Source organism: Chenopodium album, chromosome 16 (assembly GCF_948465745.1).
Source record: "Chenopodium album chromosome 16, dcCheAlbu1.1, whole genome shotgun sequence".
Lineage (NCBI taxonomy): Eukaryota > Viridiplantae > Streptophyta > Magnoliopsida > Caryophyllales > Amaranthaceae > Chenopodium > Chenopodium album.
Genome location: NC_137849.1, coordinates 43,604,744 through 43,628,810, shown reverse-complemented (window position 1 = coordinate 43,628,810; position 24,067 = coordinate 43,604,744). Strand labels below are relative to the sequence as shown.

The window sequence follows — 24,067 nt, the reverse complement described above, 5'->3', positions numbered from 1 at the left end:
TGGTATTATTTGTGAGGCGTAAAATATTCCTTTGTTGCATAACAAGATCTTATTTCTTTACTTAATTAATCATTTGTCAGATTGATTTGTACGGCTCAACTACTTGATCTTCCTTTACTTTGCTCACTCTTTCAAGTAGTACAATTAGTATTGCTGTTTTTTATCACTTCAACAGTGAGATACCAAAAAAATAAAAAAAACCTTCTGAAGTTAACAGAAAAATGAAGCTACTGCATCATTTTCTGATTAGTGCATGTTTCTGTCTGCTGTTTTTGGTAGTGACTGATGCAAGAACACATCCAGGAGATATAGAGGTGTTGAAAGATCTGAAGAGATTAATCGACTCGAAATCGATAACACCAGGATCATGTCTTAGTTCCTGGGATTTTTCTGTTGATCCTTGTGATCATGTATTCAGTGCTTATTTCACCTGTGGTATCAGGTGTGACTTCAGTCTTGCTGGACTAAGTCGAGTCACCGAGGTTGCCCTTGATGGGGCGGATTACTCGGGTTCAATCACTAACATTACATGGTTACTTCCATATCTCAACACACTAGACCTCTCAGGCAACTCCCTGTCAGGCTCACTGCCTGAATCCCTTTCCAACCTGATTCACCTTCGACGACTTAGTCTGTCTAAGAACGCGTTTTCTAACTCCATTCCAACCTCACTTGGCTCATTACCTTACCTAGAAGAGCTCTATCTAGATGACAATAAACTCAGCGGATCAATTCCGCCGAGTTTAAACAAACTAAGTCACCTTACAGACTTAGCAGTACAGCAAAATCAGCTTTCTGGTGAATTCCCTTTTTTAGGTTCTTTGAAAAATTTGTACAACTTTGATGCAAGTGATAACAATATTTCTTCTTTTGGTACTACTAATCCACTTTCTCTTCCTATTTCCCTCATTTCCTTTTCAATGAGAAACAACAGTTTAAGAGGAGAAATGCCTAGAAATTTCTTCCACATGCAAGAACTCGAAGTCTTAGATCTTAGTTACAATGAGCTAAGTGGTGCAATTACAGGGGAAGTTTTTGATCTCCCATCACTTCAGCAACTCAATCTGTCTCATAATCAGTTCTCAGCCGTCAATTCGCCGAATGGTAAAGGGAAAAAAAGAGGGAATGTGTTGGCTGTTGATCTCAGCTACAATAAGATAAGTGGGTTGTTGCCAAAATTTTTGGCTGAGTTACCAAATTTATCAGCATTGTCATTGGAGCATAACATGTTTACAGGCATGATACCCCCAGTGTATGCCCTCAGGGTTGCAACGGCGTCGTTTCAACGTCTTTTGCTCAGCGGGAACTACTTATTCGGGCCGATACCAGACCCGTTAAAGCGGGTGGAGCCTGGTTCGGCGACAGTGAGTTTGGTTGATAATTGCTTGTATACTTGCCCTGTTACTTTGTTCTTTTGTCAAGGTGGTGAGCAGAAAACACTGATTCAGTGCAAAAGTTTAAGGCATGTGATTCCTTAGGAGTTTAGTTTGGTAAATCATTTGGCATAGTTGAGATGTGCATAATATATGCATGATCTAAATAATCCTTTTAGAAAGAAAATTGGGAAGGGTTTTTAGAGGATTATAAAAATGGATACACAAAAAAACTTAGAAGCAAAAAATGCATATTATGTTATGCGAGCTAGGTTGATACATTTGCTTCCAATAAAAATGTGGAGTTTTTAAAATTTGTAATTCTGCTCATGATACAAGTATTTACAATTTTGTTGGGTTCGTTTTTGGGTTTTGACCATAAAATCTTTGTTTTGTACTTCGTACAATAGTTTTTTTGGTACAATAGTTTCAGGGGTTTTACCATTTAAAACTCTTAACCTTATCAAAATAGTTTCACCACAAATTCATAAAACTTAATAATGGTAATATTCATTTAAATATTTTAAAAATTAGCAGGTGTAATACTCCTATAAGTGTCGTTCCGTTTTTGCTCCTGTCAACACAGTTTGAAAGCAGGATACTTTAAAAGGGTATTCTAACTGCCGTAATTTCTACTGCATTTTCGACATGGTGATGGTTCTTCGGTGAATCCACTACCAGCAATCACCACCTTCCCATGCTCGCCCGAACACAGCTCATTCCATCCAAGGGCTCCAATGGCAGTCATCAGAGTTTTCCTGTGGTATTGTTACAGCTCCTTTTCCCTACCTAACACAACTTTGTTTTAATGTATCTGAATTTTAAGAAGTGAAGAGCCATCAAATGACCAACACCACGAAAACAGTAAATACCTGAGTTGGGTGAAAAGAAAAGAATGGGCTGCCTAAACATATATCTACAAAAAGAATGATTGACAAAACTGTAATCTACAAAGAATTGTCAAAACAGAAGATATGAACAAAAATAGGTAGTTTCGAGCTTTCTGGTCCTTAAGTACACCATGTTTAACCCCCTAGCAAAAATTGGGGGCCTTAGAAGTTATGTAAACAATGTGACTACATCTTTCCTGTATCCTCTTACAATTAAAAGCCTCGGAATGTTTTCCACCAAAAGATCCAAGTATTCCATATAAAATATAGATGGGTGATGGAGAGGAGGTGGCGGTAAGCTAACAAGTACCACAGCGGCCATTCTTGAGTATCTTAGCATCGTTGAATTCAACTTCAAGGTAGTGTAAAGAAACTTCTCCACCTGTTGCTCATTCACAACTACAGGTTTACCATCAGCCATCAAAGGAGTGCCGTCCCTCTCAGCTGTTTCTTTCATCTTTGACATGTAATCAGCAACGCGACGTTGTGCAGCTGTAAATGCTTCGATTGACTCATCCTGTGCGGATCCACCATCTACTTGTACATCCCATGTTTTTATTGTAATAACAATTACTTCTGCCTGCATACGGAGATCATAAAGAAACTTCTTTACATCTCCTTTGAGGCCTTCGGCATCAGTTTCCTCCTCTGCTATGCAAAAGACTTGAATCTTGCAATTCTCAAAGCTCTCCTTTGTCAAGAGAAGCTGGGAGAGAAGAAGCATAAGACCTCCATCCCGTACAATCCAATACAGATCGATTGTGCCAAACTGCCGTTGAAACACATTGGGCCATTCCTCAAGACCCTTGACAATGACAACTGCCTTGTTTGCTACAATGCAGTCGTTGATTATTCCAACAAAGGTGGATGGAATTTCAATTAGGTTTTCACGACGCCAAATTTCAGGGTACCGCATTACCACAATGTTAGGTTTGAGATTTCCAAGGCCCATGGTTTGAACTATGCCACGGAAGCCAGCAGACATGTCAGGAGCGACCACTACTTCTGCAACACCCTCACACTGCTTGTATTCAATGTACGTACTCAACTGCTGGCATGCAATTTTAGCATCTTCAGCACATTCAAGATAGTCCCCATCAAGGATAGAGACAAAGATTGACATTCCACGACCTTTCTTTTTCACACAATTTGCAAAATCTGCAAGTTTGGGGTGACATGGTACATTCTCTGGTAGCTTGCCCCAAGGCCGACAGAAGATCAATGGAATAGGATACCAGTTCTTTGCATGCACCTGATTTGCTGAAATAGCAATAAAGTTAGGCACATGGTGCAAATAGACATTTTTTTTTTTTTTTTGGCAACAGTACAATTGTACAAATAAATAAATTAAATGAAATTAAAAAGGTATAAATAAAGTCCACTTCTTAACAAAACCAATTGCACGATCTTACATTAATCTAAATTGGTCTAGATATAAAGAAGTAATTCACAGATTTGTAAACAATCATATTGAGATTATGACCCTCAACTGTAACCATCATCCTACAAAGTCAAGCACCATAGCTAGTGGACAATTTTGACTGTCAGCAGGTTTGAAAAAAACCAAAATCATCAATGCTGCCTATGATGATATGATCTAAAAACAAGTATTGGGTGATTGTAAATTAAGTTTCAAACAGCTAACTGGTACTAAAAACATTCTACAGCACTATATATGCTTAGCATATGATCAATGTCAAAATTTTGTACAAATTTTACCGATCCACAAACATAGATCTTTGACAAGAAAATGATAGCATTAGCAACAAAAAGTAGAATCTTAAATCAATACCTCCAAGAGAACGAAGACTTCGAAGGGCAAGTTGAAAATAAGCACTCTTGAAACCATCACCCCAATCTCCTGCTTTTCCTTTGATGCACACATATTTGTATATAAGGCATGCAAGGGCAAGAGATACAATCGTGAATGACCACGAGATCAAGAACATGATCACTGCAATACAAACCCTGAAGTGAATCAAATTTTTCCAAAATGAAATCAACCCAGATTACCACACAAATTCATTAGTTTGGAACAGCAAGAAGCCTTAAATGAATCAGTTAACTGAACAGACAACATTGCAAAAACCATGTCGGTGTCTATGCAATCTAACAAGAAGAGTCTTGTTTGGCGCAAATGCGCACCATTAGTTAAGAGTAGCCAGTACAGGATTGCATAGATACCGGCACAAGTGCCCAATTGCCCAAGCTCTCAGCATAAAATATTCAGGGTAACACCATTCAGTTTAGTTAGCTCCTCTCACTTCCACTTCTAGTCCCTTTCCTTCCTCTTATAATGCTCCAAACCTCTTCGAAAGCTCTAATGAGATGGAACTTTATTTGTTCGCTTTTGTCCCTCATCTTTTACCAAATATATATTTCTCTCACATCCATAAAATGTAGGAAATTCTATGGTGGCAACTACAGCACCCCAAAGCATGTTTTCATGCAGCCTAGATTAGAGCTGGCAGTCCTGACCCGACCCGTGACCCGAACACAAAATTGACTAGACCCATACCCGACCCGAAGTGGAGTTGACCCGAACTTGACCCAATACCCGAATTAGCTCGACCCGAATTAACCCGACTCGAAATTGACCCGATACCCAAAGCAACCCGACCCGAAGTGACCCGACCCGATTTTGATCCGAATTGATTGACCTGAACGAACCCGAAGCGACCCGAACTATACCCGAAATGTCCCGACCCAAAATTAACAAATACTCAAAATGACTTAACTGATTTAAGGCTTAATTACTTTACCCGAATAAACGATCGAAAATAACCTAAATTAAACATTATAGTATTGTGTGTATAATACTATTGAAATGTGCGTGTAATTTATTACTCGTAATTCATAAAGAGTTCCGCTTGATTACGAACATTAGTTTTTGTTATTGTAATTATTACTATTACTCTTAGCTTCTTCTTTTTAGTGTTACATTGAATTTTTTTCCACTATTCACTTTATCAAATTTGAATTTTTGACCAATTAATCAATGATAGTGTGATCATACATATGAAACAATACAGTCTTGTGTATATAGTATTGTTGGAATTGTCTAATGAATATATTATTAATATTCAATTATTAAACTTTATACTTATTAATAATTTTAATATATTATTGATCAAATTTCTACATCGACATAGACGAAAATTGACCTGGCCCAAATAGACCCGACCCGAACTTGACCCGATAATTGGACCCGAAAACTAACCCGACCTAAACCGAACTCAACCCGACCCGAATTGACCCGACCCGAACTGACCCAACCCGTACCCGACCCGTTTGCCAGGTCTAGCCTAGATGCCTTCTAAATTAGAGATGTACAAGTTCCCAATCATCAACCTTTTCAGAGTAACAATTACCAAAAGATGCAGATCACGAGTAAATTTAATAATAATTATTAAAATAACCATACCTATGCAAATAGTTGCTCCAAAAAGTGAGAGGCTCCAATGATGAAATTTCCACCGCGGACGCCAGCTGGGAGCATCAAGAAGGTCCAGAAGGAAGCAGGATAAGTTCACACCCGCATAGCACAGCAGGTAAAACATAGTGATTGTGGGAGAAATAAGATCCAGATTCCCAATCACGACACACCCAAGACAAATGAAGGCAGTAAAGAGGGTAGCAATATAAGGCTCACCCCCATCAACTACTTTGAAGTAATTAAGAACAGGTAAAATATCATCATTTGCAATTGCGGCCAACAAGCGTGGAGCACCAGTCAAACTCTGAAGAGCAGCCCCCAAAGTTGACAAAATAATTCCCACATAAATTATTACTGGAAAAGGCCAAGCAACTGTTGCTGTAAGTAACCTGCATAAAAGCAGATGCAACAAAGCAGAGAAAGATGTCAACACCCTACAACTGAGTAAACAGATATGCAACAAAGAAATAAAGATGATAAAACCCTATTACAGAGTAAGGTTCAAGAATCCTTGAACACTGGGATTATAAACATCCATATGTATTATGTACCAGTGGAAATATATGAAATAAAATAAAATATGATTCTTTTGTGAATGTTTCTAGCTCTTAGAAAAAAGGCAACTAGAATTCGTATGCATCTTAATCCCTCCACAAGAAGTCATGTAAAGTTGACATCAATTTCATCGCAATATCTAAATTATAGTTGTCTGCATACAGGATATATATTTTATCATTCCTTAAATTTGATTTTCTGTCCTAAATCCTAATACTACTGCTCGAAGGTGCTTTTCATCAATCAATTATATACCTAATGTCACAATCAAGCAATAAATTCTATAAGGATAAATCCATTATCATTTCACAGCAAGGCTCCTCTGTGGCTTCCTACTTCCTAGGTGAAATAACAATACATGAAATCAATAAGATAAAGAAAGTAGGTGAGTGTACAGCACATGTTCACAAAAAGAAGCAGAGTTTTATTTAACGCATAAGAACTTCCAAAATTGCCTAATTCAACCCTGTGACTATGGCTGGTTCAGATAATGAAAAAGAGCAAAAGCCAAAGTTCAAAATCACACACCTGTCTGTCAGAAGCTTTTCCCTAGTTGCAAAAGTACCAAATACCAAAACTGAGATTAGATAGAGACCAGTGGTTGTGAGTTGTGAAGCCAATGTTCCAACAGGGATTGAATGCTGAGTATCTTTCAGTGAGGCAGAGCGATTTGAACCAGCCATGATACCAGTTACAGCAGGAAAGAAAAGGCCAACCAATGCACTGCATAGTCAGAGTGTATATTGAAAAACAAATTATACAGCAGTTAACAAATTAACAATATTCTCTAAACTAGAATGGGTAAAGGAGAACAGGGTAGCAGTTAATGATGACATAACATGCAAAGCAGAAAAGTACCAATTTTTAAAGAGGCAGAGTTTGCTAAACATTTTTTGTGCCTTAAAGAGCAAGAGTGCTAAACATAAGGTATGTATGGGATGAACTAGGTTCATCATAGTTATATGAAAGATTCTCTTGTGGCCAGAAGGGACAGAAAAACTCTAGAAGCCAAAGTGTGAAAGACAGTTCCGTTAACAATTTGGTGGTGCACTCTGAGAAAATTCCCCTTCTAAAAGTTTCAATTTCAAATTATCAAGGCATTTGTATAGCTGGAATCAAGTATTTCTTCAGATCATTAGTTGACTCTTCTTGGTATTTAAAATAAATTTTATCATGATAACCTGAAGGCAAGGGATTTGTTAACCTTAGCCCTTCTTTTGTATATGGGATTGAACCATTAATAAATCTAACCTAAAATAGACCTTCCAATAATCCCCTAACTTCTTGACCCTGATACTAACTTTTGTATATGACGGGAATCTTACACCCTCTCTCCTAGAATGGCATGTGATGAAAAGAGAAGAACATTGAGGGTAGATGGGTCAATTTCTTAGGGTGGCTAGTAAAGGAAGATGGTGGGTCCAATAATGAGGATACATTGGGGATTAAACCAATTTCATGAGGGTAAATTGGGGAGAAAAATCTGTCAAACATGGCAAAGAATCCAAACGGAAACATCTTTTTGAAACACCCAAAATAAAAGATGGAAACAACTTTTAAGAACGGAGGGAGTACTACTTGTAAATATTTGTTGCCTTTACGGGAATTATGTAAACAAATACTTCCATAAATAGTAGAATAACATATCCAGAAACTCTACAAGTATATAATTATACTAATTGTAAGATTAGTATCAACTTATCAATAAAACTATTGTGACTAAAATTTTAAGATTCCATATCATTTAAAATAGTTAAGGGGGGGGGGGGGGGGGGGTGGGGGGCATATATGATGGTAAGATTGGTCAAAGTTGGCTGACTACTTCCAACATAGAAATTCTCATTACCAGTAATTTCCTACTATACCAATGATAACTTTAACTTTTGATTTTTTTATTTAATGAATTTTATTTGATTTACAATAAAGCCTTAATAAAAACAAATACAAACAAATCACCTTCAACCAATAGTACTACACAGCTTTTTGTACATCCATCCATCAAAAAGCAGTAGCTAACCATCATAGGAATTGAACGGCTTCTCTTCTTTTACAGTTATGCATACACAATTTTCCATTGAATTAAATTTTAGGCAATGGAACAACAAATACCTGATGAGCTAAGAAGTAATAAGCTAGCTCTGTGTAAAACTCACACACTTAACTACAGCAACAAGCACTATAGATTCTGCTTAAAGCTTATTACCTTTAACCACTCATATCAAGTTGAATGACTGTTGAAAATACACTTACTAAACTATAAATAATCTATCTAGAGTTCCAGTATGGGAAACTAAAACAATTGCGATTCTGCATGATTTGCTTTAATTTTTAAGAGTTTGAACCACAAGTTTTCCTATAATGACCATACACAAAACATGCTCATTACATGGAAAGTTCCACATGGGGCGTAAGTAAGCAACAATAATCACCTTAAGTTAAAACACAGTCCAAAGTCTCCCTTGGAATCACATGTGAACCATATCAACCAAAATTTATATACATCATACAATGTTAGGTTGAAGTATCTACCATGTGAATACAAACAAGAATGCAAAAGAAACAAGAATCATAAAACATACTTGAAATTCCAGTAGGCTGATCCAAGAGGATCAGGTATGCCAGCTTCATTAGTCATTTGGTAAGCAGAACTCCAGTTTTCTTTGAATGTTGTTAAACTCATGCCAGTTATTCCTTCTGTGTAAAGCAATTTAAGGGCCCAATTCGCCAAGCAAAGAAAAACAAAAGGAAGCTCCGTAAGCTAAGTAATTCTTCAATGTTGCAAAGACATCCACATGTCCATGCACCCATACTGCATATAAGTGCAAACATATAGACAATTCACACAGACTGCATCTTTTAGACAACAAACATGCATATGTAAATATATTATTTCCAATGCAAAAGTTTCCACAATCACTGAAGCAAGCTTTAATGCATTGCATTGCATTGCAGTTTGCAAGGTTACGAATCAGTACACAAGCAGGTACGTAAATCGACTCAATACAACCATCAAAAAAAAATTCACATCTTGGAAATCTAATAAAAGAGTATTGCTAGATCTAATTGCAGAATTGGTGTCACACTACTTATATAGTTTAATTATCTTGGTTCAGCCTAACAGAGCGAGAATATTTAATTTGCAAACACGAGAAAAATGTAAAAGTACACGCACCAACAGGCTTGTCTTTTCCAGATGCAAATATTCCAACAAATATGCAGAAAATTGAGAGCAAAACAGGAATGAGGAAAGCAGGTGCAACTCGGTTGATCATCTTCACACCACCAAATACTATAAAACAGAGGATGATGGTCACAACAATCCCATAAATTTGTAGATCATGAACACTTGGTTGATGTATGGGGCTGACTGTTGTTCCATTCACCTTTGTAATGGTCTCTGCACAAAAAAACCACAGAAGAAATATCTAATTCAGGGAAAAAGATATTGCAGAGACAAAAATGGCAAGGATACTCGAACAGTAGACACGATAGGTAATACTTTGTCTGAAGAACATGAATGCTGGCACAAAGATGTAAATTGCTATAATGATGCCAGTTCGTTTCTATTGCACACCCCTTAATTTTCTCCATCTAAGATTGGGGAGATTGAGGGAAGGTGAGGTGAGTTTTTTCTTTTTTTTACATTTTATGCTTATATGCTTTCATGTTAGATATTATCAAAGATTTATATCATGCATGCATCTCCAGTAAAATCTCCAGCCTGTTGCTATAAAATTGAGATATTAGGGGTTAAACTATATTATATGTAACACTGTTATCAAGTCAAGTTTGTGTCAAAGCCTCGAAGGTTGCAGACAAACCAAAATTTTGTGCTATTTGAGGCAATTTTCCCTGACCACAAACAAAGCATTAAAATGACCAGCTAATAAAGGTATTATGGATGCAAACTACTGAAAGTCAGGTCTAGACTATCTAAAGCCCCAAAACCTCCCACCACGAATTCCCCAGGAGCACACAAACTTTGATCCTGGCTCAAAGTCTACCTCCCCATGATTCCAACATCAGGTCTTCTAGAAATCCAGAATAACCCACATAAAGACAAACATATCAAGCACAGCCATGCAAGGTACGTTCACCTCTTAATATTTCCACGGTAATATATCATCTCATAATTAGTACCTGTAAAAATACCAGCACTTGGCACAGCACTAAGGAATGTTTCAACAGCTCCCAATACGTAACTGGGGACAAAACAGAGAAACATACAAAATAAGTCACAATAAACAATGCTTGCAAGTCATATTACGTATCACTGTCACAAGTTCACAACCCCCCCCCCCCCCCCCCAAACCCCAAAAAAATAGGAAAAAAAAAAAAAAAAAAAAAAAAAAAAAAAAAAAAAAGATCTAAGGTAAGCACTCACAGAGATGCAGCAACTGCAGTTCCTAGAAAAAAACAAAGTCCAATGCTGACACCAACTTCTGGACCAAGAGCACGACCAATGAGATAATATGGCCCCCCACCCTGTAATGCAAAAATACAAATTTATTTCATTTCATACTAGACAAATATATGTATTGATTTCACACTATACGAAAATGATTCCCTAAAATACATGCAATTACTCACATATACAACTAATACAAGTACATGCCTCCATAATTGCATGAAAGCTAATAAACATCAAGAGATCTTATTATCAAATTGATTTCGGACAAAAGGGAAAAATACAGATTGCATATTATTTATAATATAATGTATAAAATAAACTATTGCTCACAACAAATTCAGACCCAGGAAACTGGTAGATCAAACATTCAAATTGGATTCAGTTGGGTCACCATTCAATCTCCTACCAGGTCATAACTGATTTATGCTACATTACTGATTAGGTACAGTCTTTCAATTCAACCCATAAAAGGTTAAAGTACAGGTCGTAGATTGATCAGTCTTATAAGGTCTACGGGTAATAATTGGATCGATGTAGCATTGCTTCTCATCAGTCATCAACATGCAGCCAGGTAAGTAATTATTTGGCTTAATGGTAGTTCAGCCCAACAACAAAAATTGCATATGCAAAAAGATACCTTTGCATACAATCATCGTCTGGTATCAAACAACAAAAAACTAGTTAGAGTAGTCACTGCTAAGCTTACCTTCATTGCACCATTTGTTGCAATTGCACTTAATGACACTGCTGTCAAGAACGTACACATACAGCAGAACGACACGAGAAATAAGGACTGGCCTATGCCTGCCATACCAACAATCCTGTAAATGCACAAAATAAAGCAAAAGGAAAAATAGCTCAAATAATTAAAAGCAACCAAGGTGGAGAAAGATAAGTAAAGAAATTTAAATAGCTTAAAAATAAGAAATCTAATAATTAAATTAATCAGACTTTTAAAAGAAAAGACTTGATACCCAAGCCCTGCCTGTGTAGTTTTGAGTTTTCATCGAAATAAAGGAATAAAAGAAGCAAATTACCAGGTAAACCGGATGTAGTATATGATTCCCAATATATTTTGCAGGCATGGCAGAAATACTCCCATCAAGGTTCCCAATTTGACATCAGCATCCTGAATAAAAATTACACATCAACATGTTGCAAAATGTAATCAGGATTTTTGCTATAAGCAATAACTCACACAGAGGGATGATAATAATCAAAACAAAGGCCACTATTTTTAGACCAAAATTTAACATACATAAAAACAAAATATTCTTGTTTCTAGTAACTACCCACAAGAAAGATCTGAGCCCACAATCAAAAGAGTAGCTTCTTAAGTACAACGAACATATAGGTCCACTTTTGTAAAGATACATTCCGTACCATATCTCTAAATGACTTAAGAATGCCCGCCAAAGCATGAAGGCAGCTTGAATATAAAGTGCTATTAAGAGTTCAAAAATAGTGGGACTCCAAAATGCCACCTCATGAAAAGGGTGAGAGCAACCCAAACAAATGTTTGATCCTACATTCAAAACTAAATTGTACCTTGTCAAGTACAGGGCAAGCAAACTGGATCAATATGAAAGATGCATCCACTAGTTTATCTCTGGACAATGGAAGAACACCAAAGGATAGAGGACAGACAGGAAAACTATCTGTGACAGCAAGCATATTAGGAAGATTAAGAAGTTGAGAAGTCGCAAATTTGAGGAGTTTTTGACTATTTCTGATTTCACAGTGCACCCTATAAAAATTATAGATATATGTCTATAACTCTATAAGAGGAGCAATCCTAATTACTTATATCAGAGTAGTTTTGATCCCATTATAAAGCTATGTTATCATTATAGATGTCTTCAAAGTTGACCACTGTTTCTTGGCAATACTTCACATGATATCTTTAAAATAAACAACAAAGGAATACTTAGCAATACAAAAGGTGTAGAGGCTTCACGTATAGATAGCATCACAAAGGAAAAGAAAATAATGGGCTGCCTACGACTCCCTTTTCATCATGTCTTATTATTCCCTCGTGACAAGAGGCTCGCTCTATAGATAACGTCACAAAGAAAAAGAAAATCATGGGCTGCCTACAATTCCCTCTTCATCTTCTCTTATTACTCCCAAATTGTTCATGTTGTTCTTTTATTCTTATTTATTCCTTCCTCTCAATGACAAAGTTAATAACTACAAACTGAAAGATATGAAAAGGCATAAAAAGTGCAGACAAACTAGAAGTGACAGAAAAAATGCTAGATAAAATACCAAAATACCTTTGGACGCTCAAGCATAATAGACACATCCTCCCCTTCTCTAGGACTAGACGGGGCATGACTCTGCTCTCCAGTCATACTGAAAAAGTAAATCACCAAGGCACAAATCAAGGTTCCATTACAATAAGCTACCAAGAGAAAAAGGCCTATCTTTAGTCAGAGGAAATCAAGAAAATCTAGTTAAGTAACAGTGCCAGCTATAGGCATGACCACATGAGCACCTTGAGCAACAGCTTTGAATGGCCCCACATCTTTTTTATTCTTTTTTTAAATTTTGATATTAAAAAAAATAAAAAAAAAAAAAAAAAAAAAAAAAAAAGAAGACAAAATTATATAAAATTCATGCAACATAAAATGTATGATTTATTTTGTCGATGAATCACCTATGAAATACGACTCTACTGTTTAGGGTCCATTTTTTAGTTTTCGCTTTGGGCCACGAAATTGTCCCAGATGGCACTATTAAAAACCTCAGAGTCACCAATAACAAAGTTGTTTTAGTAATTGAACTTAGTTTGCAACATGCGGTTGGGATGGTTTATTTATCGTAAGAAAACGAGAACAACAAACTATAATAAAACACAACAGTTAAACTAAACTGCATATTCCCATTGCTAAGCTAGGCCAAACCAAACCAAACCAAACCAAAATGAACAGCTTGTAAAGTTGTAATTTAAACAACAACATGGGAACACCTATATTTCCTATCTTTATTTCATCATATTGAAGCCTGAAGTAAAGGGTAGTCTTTGATAGTCGGACAATGGGCTGTTAAAATTTAAACCACATATTAAAACTAGGAATGGGAAAGCAAGTCCATTTTGCAGCTCCTTTACAATAGCCTCATACAACTAATAAACTGAAAAAATAATGAAATAAAATGAAGATCCAGAGAAAAGAGGGGGGCAAAAAAAAACAAAGGGAGACACTTTGTACCTTCTAAGGCCTAAAATATTCACAAGAGAATCAAACCCAAACAATTCCAGTTTTGACTCCCTGTGAGTACCATTTACATCAGCATGTGAAGCTGACGAGCTTTCACTCCCATCTGGTCTCATGCCTTCCTCTGTGCTGACATTCATTTTTCTGCAAAAAACAACAAAATGGCAAGAAACGCTATAAAGCATATACTAGTTGAAGCTGTCATCTAAATTCACTCAATATTACATTTGTGCAATGTTACCAATATATGCTTCAGCATGGTACAATAAACATCAATAGAATGACAGATCAGAAAACTATCAACAAATTAAAACATGCACAATGATTCACGTGAGCAAACAACAATGAGGCACAACACTATAATCTAACAAAAAGATCCCACTTACCAGGGACAGTTAACAATCCAAATTTTTGTTAAGAAAATTAAATTGTGTTAATTGTTGAAATGAAAGATCTCCTTGCATCAATAAAAGGACAGGAACTCAACTCCTAAAGATCCAAGTCATCCAACACAACAGCTGAGAGTAATTTGGCTGGCTCATCGAGGTGCTTATGGAAGCATATGTTACAAGATATAGGCATATAGCATCATTAGAAGTGTTATTTGTGCCCAAATCCAACAAAGTTGTCTGACCCTTAACCCAAATACTATTAATCCAACTTAATATTGATTTAAAATTCGACTTGATCCCAAAGCCAACACAAATCTGACCTGACTTGAACAGCAAATTTTATAACTCAATACCGACTGAAAAGATTCAATTTTCAAGTGAGCTACTTACGTTGTAATCAGCAAAGGTGCTACATAAAGGTAATAATCAAGTCAATCCACCTCTATAGACAAAGTGCAATCTAGCTTTTCTGTATCTTAATTGAAACTAATCGGGAAGCCTTAAATTGAATGCAAAAACAGCTAATATAGCAATATATACCCATTAAAGTAGGAAAGGACGGGAATTCAAGTCGTCTTGTGGTCCGATTACATAGCTAAGATAAGTAAATGGATCTTGGATTGAACATTACTATACCAAATCATCACAAATCTTATACAGCTATCTCGAGCTCAATTCAAGAGCATCCCTCCATTAATACGAATCAAATTCACAAAACCTCGTCCCTTAAATACTGTAATAAATTACCACATTACAATAAAATCAACCAAATCCAAGCAATTACAATTCAATCAACAAAAATAACAGTAATAAACTAATAATCTAGCTCAAATGAAATGTATACATATCATCAACATAATTTGTCTCAATATACTTGCCCAAGTATAAAATTCAAATCATTCCAATTCCAATCAAAAAAATTAAAGAAAGAAAATAGAAAAAAATAAATAAAAAATTCAAACCTGGAATCGATTGCAAATATATTCTGGGAAATCGAAGCCGAAATTCAAGATCGTAGATCTAGGGCAACAACAATCGGTAGAAAAACCTTATTCAAATTACAAAAACCAAAAAATGAATCTCAAATTGAAAGAATACAATATAATGTGATTGAATCATAGTTTCATTGAAGAAAAATCTTACCTGTGAACAAATTTGACTATTTAACAAAATAATACAAAGAATTCAGCGAAATGTGATAAAGATCGAAGAAAAATTCAATTCAAAGGTCTAAACATCTTCAAACCAACTACGATTATTCAATTTAAATGAGTTGATTAAATTCTCTCATTTGGTCTGCTTGAAATTGAAGAAATGTTGAAATCCCAAAAAATATTTATTTTATTTTTTTATTTTGTTTTTGGAGAAATGGATGTACTCCTTTGCTTTAATTGGACATGTTATATGTTGTACGGAGTACTTTATTTTCTAGGTATAGGTTTTTTTTTTTTTCCAAATAATATTATTAAACTCTTAAATAATTAAATTCCATCATAATTGTGAAATTTTGAGAGAAATTTCCACTCCATTCAAAACATGACTCACTAACATTATGTCTAATCACCAAGGGTTTGTTTCGATTTTCTGAAATGAATAGAGCTAAAATGAATTGTTTATGAAAGAAAGAAATTAGAAACTGAAATGAAGTGATTGAAGCTGAACAGAACTGAAATTAAGCTAAACAGAACAGGCCCTAAGTGTGCTAGAGTATTACCCGCCCGATGCACATGACAACAAATAACAGACTGAAACTCGACTTTCAATCTCTCGATATCCTCGTAGAACAATATGAAAGGAGAATAGCCCAATGTCTAATTGTTTGTGGTCTGCACAACCGTAAGAGCATCACACTCAAGTTTGATCTTTGTGAAGCCTAGCTGACGAGTAATCTGGACACCAAATCTAGCAACAGCCACATCAGCTTGTTCCACCTGCCACTTGACCTTCACTCTTTGCGTAGTAGCAGTCACCAACGTCCCCAATTCATCCCTCAACGTCAGGTTGCGATGATAATATTGGAAATTTTTCGATGGTAATATTAAGGTTTCGTTTCTGTAACTAAAAAAAAAAAGGTTTCGTTTATTAGTTACTCTTACAATCGATATGTTTGTACTAATCACTTTATAGCTATTCGTCGTGTCTAGTGAAAAGTTGAAACCTGAAGCTGATTGTGTTAGTTGATTTTGACTGGCCGATTGTAATAATTGATTTGACTAACTTATTTTATTAGCTGATTGTTTAAAGTTGTTTGAGTATGTTAAATGATTAATAAGCTAATTGGATGGTAGGTAGTTGTGGTTGGATTTTAATTTAAATGGGGTATAAATGTCATTTCACCTTAAGATATTAAATAAGCTTATTTAGTGGAATAAGCTCTTTAAATAAGCTTCCCACCAAACACCTTGAATTAGCTTATTTAAGAAGTAGTCAGTAAGCTAATGTTGGTCAAATAAACTGATTTTGCTCAAATAAGCCAGTTCAGTACTGTAGTATGTTTAGTTGTTCCCGTCAAAAAAAAAATGTTTAGTTGTTGATCTAATTTTTATTTTTAAAAGAAACATTATTTAATTACGTTTTTTATAACGAAAAATATTATTTAATTACTTAAGAGTTTATTTAGAGTCGTTCTTACGGTCTTACCCCTGTTATGCATTGTCTCTCCTTGTCTAATTGGTATTCTATTTTACGGAGTACTAAATTCATTTACAAATGCTTACTTTTATGATTAAATACGAAAAAATTATTTCAAAAAAGAATTTTAAGTCCAGAAATTTGCTTAAAAGGTCAAGTGATCTATTAATAATACTAGCTTGTAGATGAAAGAAATTAAACCTATATATGATGACTGAAATTTTTTATGACAACTGTACCCAAATCTCCCTCTACGTAAATACTATATTTATACGTATACAAATATCGTAGAGATAGACTTGGGCGTATTACCGCCACGTGAAACACATAAGGCTTATTTAATTACTCAAATTACAGCGGAAAAATAACAAACTTTTATTAATAAAAATATGAATAACATAATAACTGTTTCAAAATAATCCAATTAAAACTCGTCCACACATAAATAAAATTAAATCCTAACTATGTGATCCCAATCCCGATTCTAGTATACGCACGAACAACTCCACACCTGAAATCAAGACTGCTTACTGAAAATGGTAAATAGGGCGAACCAAAACAAAAAGGAAAACAGATTAGCAAAATCGCTAAGTACGAATAAGTGCAAGGCATGTGAATACGTTTATTAGGCAAACATGCTTTCGAATAACCATTTAAATTTAAACTTGCTACAAGTCACTTTCCAAAATTAGACTTTCCAAAAATTAGATCTTCAAGGGTAGTAATATCCATAAACCAATAGATTCCAATTTATAAACTTTCCAATTTTAAGATATAATTCCCAAAATCAATTTTTCCTCACCTAAGTGTGCACACCCCCTCAAGCAAGTTAAACTATACTCGAGAAAAGACCAGATCATACAAAGCTCATGGTCTTACTTAACCAGTCCCGGATAGAGGGACAATTAAATATCAAATACTCAGGCTCATAATGAGCTACAAATTTTAAATTAACTCAATCAAGTGATTTATAAATATATAAAAACAACTTTTATTAAATCAATCAACATTTTTCAAGATCAAACCTTTAAATTGTAAAATTATATATTTTAACTCATCATGAAAATCATTAAATATTCATATGCAACATTTATTCAAACAACATTAAAACAAACATTTACCAAAACATGCATTCAAAAATTGTATCAAGGACCTAGCCACTTATATGTACCTTGATCATGCGAAAATAAAGGTACGACCACTAAATTTGACCACGATCGAGGGACTCCTCCTACACAAATAACATAACCTTAATTAATATAAGGTTAACTAAACAAACACAAAACTATAGATAATACTCTCTTTGTGTATGAACCACTTAAGTATTAAATCTTGAGTTATGTTAATATCAAAATAGTGCTATTGGTATTGTAATTGTACTGTGACGTTAGCTTTAGCTTTCTTAATAACATTAGTATAATATTATAAGTAATAATACTCATATATAGTGGGTTAGTAGTATCATTTTTCTTAGAAACTTGCGGCAAAGATGAAGGTGAAAGAAAGAAGATGCTTCTGCACCTTCTGGCAGCAGCTCACAGTGGGCTGGTGTGGCGGCAGTTAGGTGGTGTGGTGGCAGTTAGGCGGCAGAGGGTGGTAGTAGCTAGTTTAACTTGCGGTTTCGGTGTTGTTGTTGCACGAGTGTAGGAAAGGCAGCAAGAGGAAGGCATGAAGGCTTAAGAGGAGTGGAAAGTTCAGCTTTTAATGTGAGGAATTTGTGAAGAATTGAGGGTCTATTATTTATAGTGTTTTGAGAGTGGAAAGATAGAGTTCAAGGAGGAATGAGATTAGAATAAGAACATGAGTAACATTTGATCTAGATTAATTCATGTGGAAAAATCTAATGAAAATGATTAGAAGTGAGAATAAGATAGGTGTTAATTTTGGTTATGGAAGTAAGATAAACTAGGAGATTAATACTTAAGGTTAAAGAAAAACCATGAAATAGATATGCCATCTTCAACTAACTCACGGCCAAATTTTTATTTATTTTATTTTTTTTTAATTTTTTTTTGGAAAAAAAACAAAAATCATTATTAAATAAATATAATAATTGAATTTGATAATTAAACTAAGTTATTATACAAAAGATAATAACAATACTAAAATTAGTTGTAAATCATAATGTATAATAGATATTATCTTTAAAACTCTTGAAATTGCTAGTATTAACATACATATTGAATAAAATATGGACCGACCTTTAAAAGATAATTAAACCTATATTATTGATTTATAAATCCGAAAATAATTAATTATTCAAATACTTATATTTGGCACCAAAATTTAAAATTTATTTTGGCTCCAAATTAAATAATTTAAGAACTTTCCAAAATATTTTCTAAAATTCGGGGTATTACAACAACCCAGTAGTGAGCTTCAAACTCACAAAAATTCTAATTGTAATCCGTAAGATAAGCAAATTGGAATATGAGGTTTATGTTGCCATCATGAAAGGTTTGAATTAATCAATTTCATTTTAAATAACCCTAAAATCCGCAAAGTACCATAGTGTCTCATATTGGAGGATTCAACCACAATAAGGTTATCGATCTCAAATTTTTAAAAACTTTAACCCCCCTTCTCTTTATGTGTGTAAAATGCGCATTTGAAAAATGAATTCAAATAATGACTGATTTCATTTAAATGTGCAATAATCTACTTGTTTATTATGTTATTGATTTTCGATTCCGAGACAATTTGACCCGTGATTTGACTCCAACTCCGACTTATATATGTATATATAAAAAAAATATTGGGGGGGGGGGGGGGTTATGTGTAATTTTATACTCCAATTGTGGAGTCAATTAATGTTTTGTTTTTATGATCATTGTATATATGTATCCAAACCCAATTTCTCAAAATAAATTGAATAACCGAAAAAAAAACTTGAAATCGGGTCGAAATCAGAGGTCGGATATTGAAGTTGGATCAAAGTCGGATTCAGAGTCATATTTAACCTCCGACGTCCTGTAGGGTCGGAAATGGATTTAGTATAATCCACCTTGAGTTTGATCCGTTGTCATCCCTACACCCAATTGAATGATAGACCTTAGGCACTATATCTATTTTTTTTTCATCGCCGAACTCACGGACAACGAAAAAAAAAAAGTCATGAATATTTGTAGGCCAAAGCTACTTTTTACTGTATTGCATTCAAATATTATTGTACTTAGTATATAAAAAGTTACATCATTCATTCCTTTTTTTGATGCCACCAAATCTATTGATCTTATTGATAAAACAGTTTTATCATCTTCCCTAATCAACAAAATACAAAATCTCAAGATTGTTGATTCAATATATGTGGATCTAAACTCAACAAATTTATGAGCAGCAACACACTATTCATGAAACATATATAGATTATTGTTTTCCTCTATAATAAAGAGGCACTATTTAAAATATTTTTTGGACTAAACATTTCTAATATTTTGAGTAGTAACAGCTTACGAAGTGTTAAAGAAGATAATAATTTAGTGATGATCTCCTCCAAACATACCACCGCACATTAAAGAGCAACTTTGGCCACATGACTTTGATGACTCGAATTGCCCCAAATGATCCATACACTCTTTGTGACAGTTTGTCTTGCATTCTTTTATTAACTCATCAAATGTAGCATATGTAGTTGTTGTTGTCATAACAATCATGATGATCAAGAGAAATGCAACTATCTTGTTTGATGCCATTGTAGATCGATGTATATAATAGCTAGGTTTTATTTATGGAGTATGTACTTTATTTTTATAGTGAAAAGTGAAGACGAAATTATATGTTTCTTTAATTTTTTTTTTAAAAGTTATGTTTTTTCATCTCCATTTATTGTAGGTTTTCAGACCTAAAGGTGCCTAATTTTGGTATATGATGAATTTTACCTGGAGGAATTAAAGGCAAGTTTTGAGGCTATCATCAAAGGTGATTTTAAAGTAGCTAGAAATTCGAGTACGAAGAAAACTGAGGGAAACTTGTGTGGTAATAAGCAGTAGGGAAGGAAGGAGGGGGGGGGGGGGGGGGGATGAGAAAAAGAAAATAATCGAAGGAGAGTGAGAGAAGTACATGTTGAAAAAAACTAAAAAGTTAATCACAAATTGCCTTAGTTTGTCTTGAAAAGGCACTCGTACCGTATAACTAACCACTAAAATTTTTAGATTTGGGTGGTGATGAGTTAGTTATTAAAATTATTATTTATACTTGTATGGAAAAACTAGTCGTACTTCAATTTTTTTTTTTTTTTTTTTTTTTTTGAAGGGAACTAGTCGTACTTCAAGTTTGTCATAAAATAATTTAAAAATTATAATATTTTTCTCTTGACTTATGTTTCATCTTAATTTAAATTAATTATACTTCAATGAATATCCAAAAACTAAATAAGCCATTTTTCAATGAATATCCAATTTATTTTACGTACGTACAATAGTATTTATGAAGAGTGTCAATAAACAATTACAGTAGTTAGATTAGCTAGTTTACGTTAGATTTTGTTGAAAGATAAAAATCAATGATACTCCATAGATAACACGATTTTTTATTTTGGGTAAGTCTTGTATGGTTAGCCACACGGTGTGGCCACATTGGTTTATAAGAGAAATCTTCATTTATATGTATGAGTAACCTCATTTTTTCATAAGAGTAACCCCATGTAGTCCTTAAAAGTAACCCAAATTCATCATACGAGTGAAATCAACTAATTTAGAAATAATTTGTTCATTCGAGTAACCCCTATTATTTTGTTTTAAAACATGAAAAACTAATTCCACTTATTTAAGAAAGTAACCCCTTTTTTCTTATTTAAGTAACCTACATACATTAAGGTAACCCCTTTGCTCAAAACTGTAACCCCATATTACTTAATAAATTGCCTTATATGTGATTATGTGAAGTGACCGCACCATGTGGCTAGCCACACATAAGACTTTGTGTTTTATTTTTTTATCTTTTTTGTTGAGGGGATAACATGAGAGTGCTTGCTTGGTGAATAAAATGTTGAATTATTTAGAGTATTGGTGACAAATATTCATGTGTTTTGATTGAATTTCTTAGGTTAAGGTGTTGAAATTCAATTGAACAAGTAAAAGAGCAATTTGTATCTTGGTTTAGAGAAGTGTTCCTCCGCCCTGGCGCGTGCGGCAGGGCAGGTCTCTGTCCGGTAGGGCGCGAGAGTAAAAGAAAATTAAGCGTTGTCACCGCCCAGTAGGGCCATCGTCGCCCGGTAGGGTGAGAGCCACCGCTCGGTCGGGCGAGTCTCCGCTCGGTAGGGCGCGAGAGCACCCAAGTTTTTCTGGGTTGCTTGATTTCTCTCGCCCGACAGGGCATGAGAGGCTATATTGACGGTTATTCTTCAGTTATGGTTGGTTTATTGCTCTTGATATAAATATGAGAGTTCATATTGATGATAGAACTTCAAAAATCAGTTTTATTCTCATTCTCTTGAAACCTTTTGCAAGTCATTGTTCATCATCACAAATCACAAAAGCTTATCTACATTGTATTGTAATCATCCTATTTGTGATTGCAATTGTTCTTCGTTGTATCTCCTGAGTAAATTTCCGTGATACTCGGTTGTAGTATAGGGTCGGAATTATACTTTTGGGAAAGTGATCCCGTTCATGCGTCGAAGATTTTTCTGTTAATTTCATTTGTAATTTCTTTGTGACCCTTGTAAACACAAAATCCCCAACATAAAATAAGCAGGAATTTATACATACAACACGTACAAATAACTAACAATGACCATTCTCCATTTCTCCATGTTTCATGTTTGTTACATTCTTTTGCACGTAAACTGTACGCATGGGTGCATCGTAATTTCCTAATACGTTGTATTACTTGTATATCAAAACGTGACTACTCATCAATCATCATATTAATTCTCCTTATATTAACATGTATGTAAACTAACGAATTGTGGGAGTGTTTAAATTAAAGCTTTCCATGAATCAAGTTACATATAAAACGGTAACAAAAGGTATCATAAATCACAAACAACCAAGAATAAACAAAAGCAATAATGGTTGATCGTAAAGAACCTTTAAATCATAGTTTAATAAACTTGATGAAGCAAGACTATATTATTTAATTACATTTTACTACAACTTTATTTTTACGTAAAAATACAATTTGCTTCAATTGTCTCCTTTTCGGCTTTCTTAAGCTTAGGGGTGGATAACGTTCTAATTCAAGAGTATGAGCTAATTTAAACTTCCTATGTGCCAATACCAAAACAAGATATATAGTGCCAATATCAAAACAAGATATATAATAATATTAATATAATAAGAACAGGAAAAAAAAAAAAAAAAAAAAAACACCACCACCACATGTGCCTCAATTAGTATTGTCAATTGTGCAACTATAAGAATTACCATTATGAAATAATATTGATAAGCTATTTAAATGGTCAAAGTTATTACAAGAGTAAATTAAATAATACGTAATTAAATGACCTTGAATATAATCATAAAAGATAGCTAGATGTGTTAGTATTTCCCTCAATTTTAACATTTTTAAGAATAATATATATGGAGTACTTCATCATTGCATTAATCGATTTGCACGACTGCACTCATGCGTACCATATATATCATATTGATCATACGTTTATAGACCACAATATATTTAGATCGATGACAGATGTGACAAAATCCAACATGTGCAAAAAATAAAATTGACATATAAATTATTCAAAAAGGTAAGACACCATTTAAATGAATGTATCATGCATTCGAAGGATCAATAATCAAATTTCATTTGGTCATCAGTTTAATTTGGTATACAAATTGTGTATATAGGTCACAAAAAATAATGTTACATGCCATTGTAGGCGCTAAAGTAGACGCTAAGAAGCTCATCTACATTGCCAAAAATCGAACTGGTTTGTATTGAATTGGATTGTACAGAATTAGCCTTTACACCATTATTGAATTTGGTATGTATTCTGCATATACTAGTGCATGCTACTTTGCAATCTTTTGGTTGAGATTTCTTCAAAACCAAACATTCTTTGTAGCATGGCTTCACGCATCCTGGTCGTCCTTGATCAGCAGCCAATGTCGTCGTCGTCGTTGTCATGACAACCACGGTGATCAAGAGAAATGCGATAATCTTGTTTAACGCCATTGTACGTAGTAGTATGCTAATAATTGATACTCCTCCAAATTT

General features: G+C 34.4%; 2 protein-coding genes across 4 annotated transcripts; one reads left to right on the top strand and one right to left on the bottom strand.

The window, feature by feature from the left end:
• Window positions 1-221: 221 nt before the first annotated feature.
• Window positions 222-1,517, top strand: LOC145584368 (uncharacterized). The gene has a single exon (XM_081641226.1). The coding sequence runs from the start codon at window positions 222-224 to the stop codon at window positions 1,476-1,478; it is 1,257 nt and encodes a 418-aa protein (XP_081497352.1). The 3' UTR covers window positions 1,479-1,517.
• An 813-nt stretch (window positions 1,518-2,330) lies between these two features.
• LOC145586602 (cation-chloride cotransporter 1-like) lies at window positions 2,331-15,652 on the bottom strand. Of its 3 annotated transcripts, none has more exons than XM_081643482.1 (14): window positions 15,419-15,652; window positions 15,238-15,323; window positions 13,878-14,027; window positions 12,942-13,020; window positions 11,703-11,794; window positions 11,372-11,486; window positions 10,639-10,739; window positions 10,395-10,456; window positions 9,427-9,651; window positions 8,834-8,948; window positions 6,783-6,977; window positions 5,688-6,088; window positions 4,056-4,217; window positions 2,331-3,523 (listed from the first exon to the last, which is right to left on the bottom strand). In XM_081643482.1, the coding sequence occupies exons 3-14, from the start codon at window positions 14,021-14,023 to the stop codon at window positions 2,433-2,435; spliced, it is 2,784 nt and encodes a 927-aa protein (XP_081499608.1). In that variant the 5' UTR covers window positions 14,024-14,027; window positions 15,238-15,323; window positions 15,419-15,652; the 3' UTR covers window positions 2,331-2,432. The 3 variants fall into 3 exon arrangements, with proteins under 3 accessions (XP_081499608.1, XP_081499609.1, XP_081499610.1); XM_081643483.1 differs by having other exon boundaries at window positions 15,238-15,295; XM_081643484.1 differs by lacking the exons at window positions 15,238-15,323; window positions 15,419-15,652 and adding an exon at window positions 12,214-12,323 and having other exon boundaries at window positions 13,878-13,902.
• Window positions 15,653-24,067: the final 8,415 nt, after the last annotated feature.

What these genes read in the sequence shown, in the direction of transcription:
- LOC145584368 (XM_081641226.1), top strand. Translation starts at nt 222, where the DNA reads ATGAAGCTACTGCATCATTTTCTGATTAGTGCATGTTTCTGTCTGCTG.
- LOC145586602 (XM_081643482.1), bottom strand. Translation starts at nt 14,023, where the DNA reads ATGAATGTCAGCACAGAGGAAGGCATGAGACCAGATGGGAGTGAAAGC. An exon ending in AAGTGCTGGTATTTTTACAG is followed by an intron (nt 9,652 to 10,394) that starts GTACTAATTATG and finishes TTTTTTGTGCAG; the next exon opens with AGACCATTACAAAGGTGAAT. An exon ending in TGGAGCAACTATTTGCATAG is followed by an intron (nt 4,218 to 5,687) that starts GTATGGTTATTT and finishes TTTGTATTGCAG; the next exon opens with TGATCATGTTCTTGATCTCG.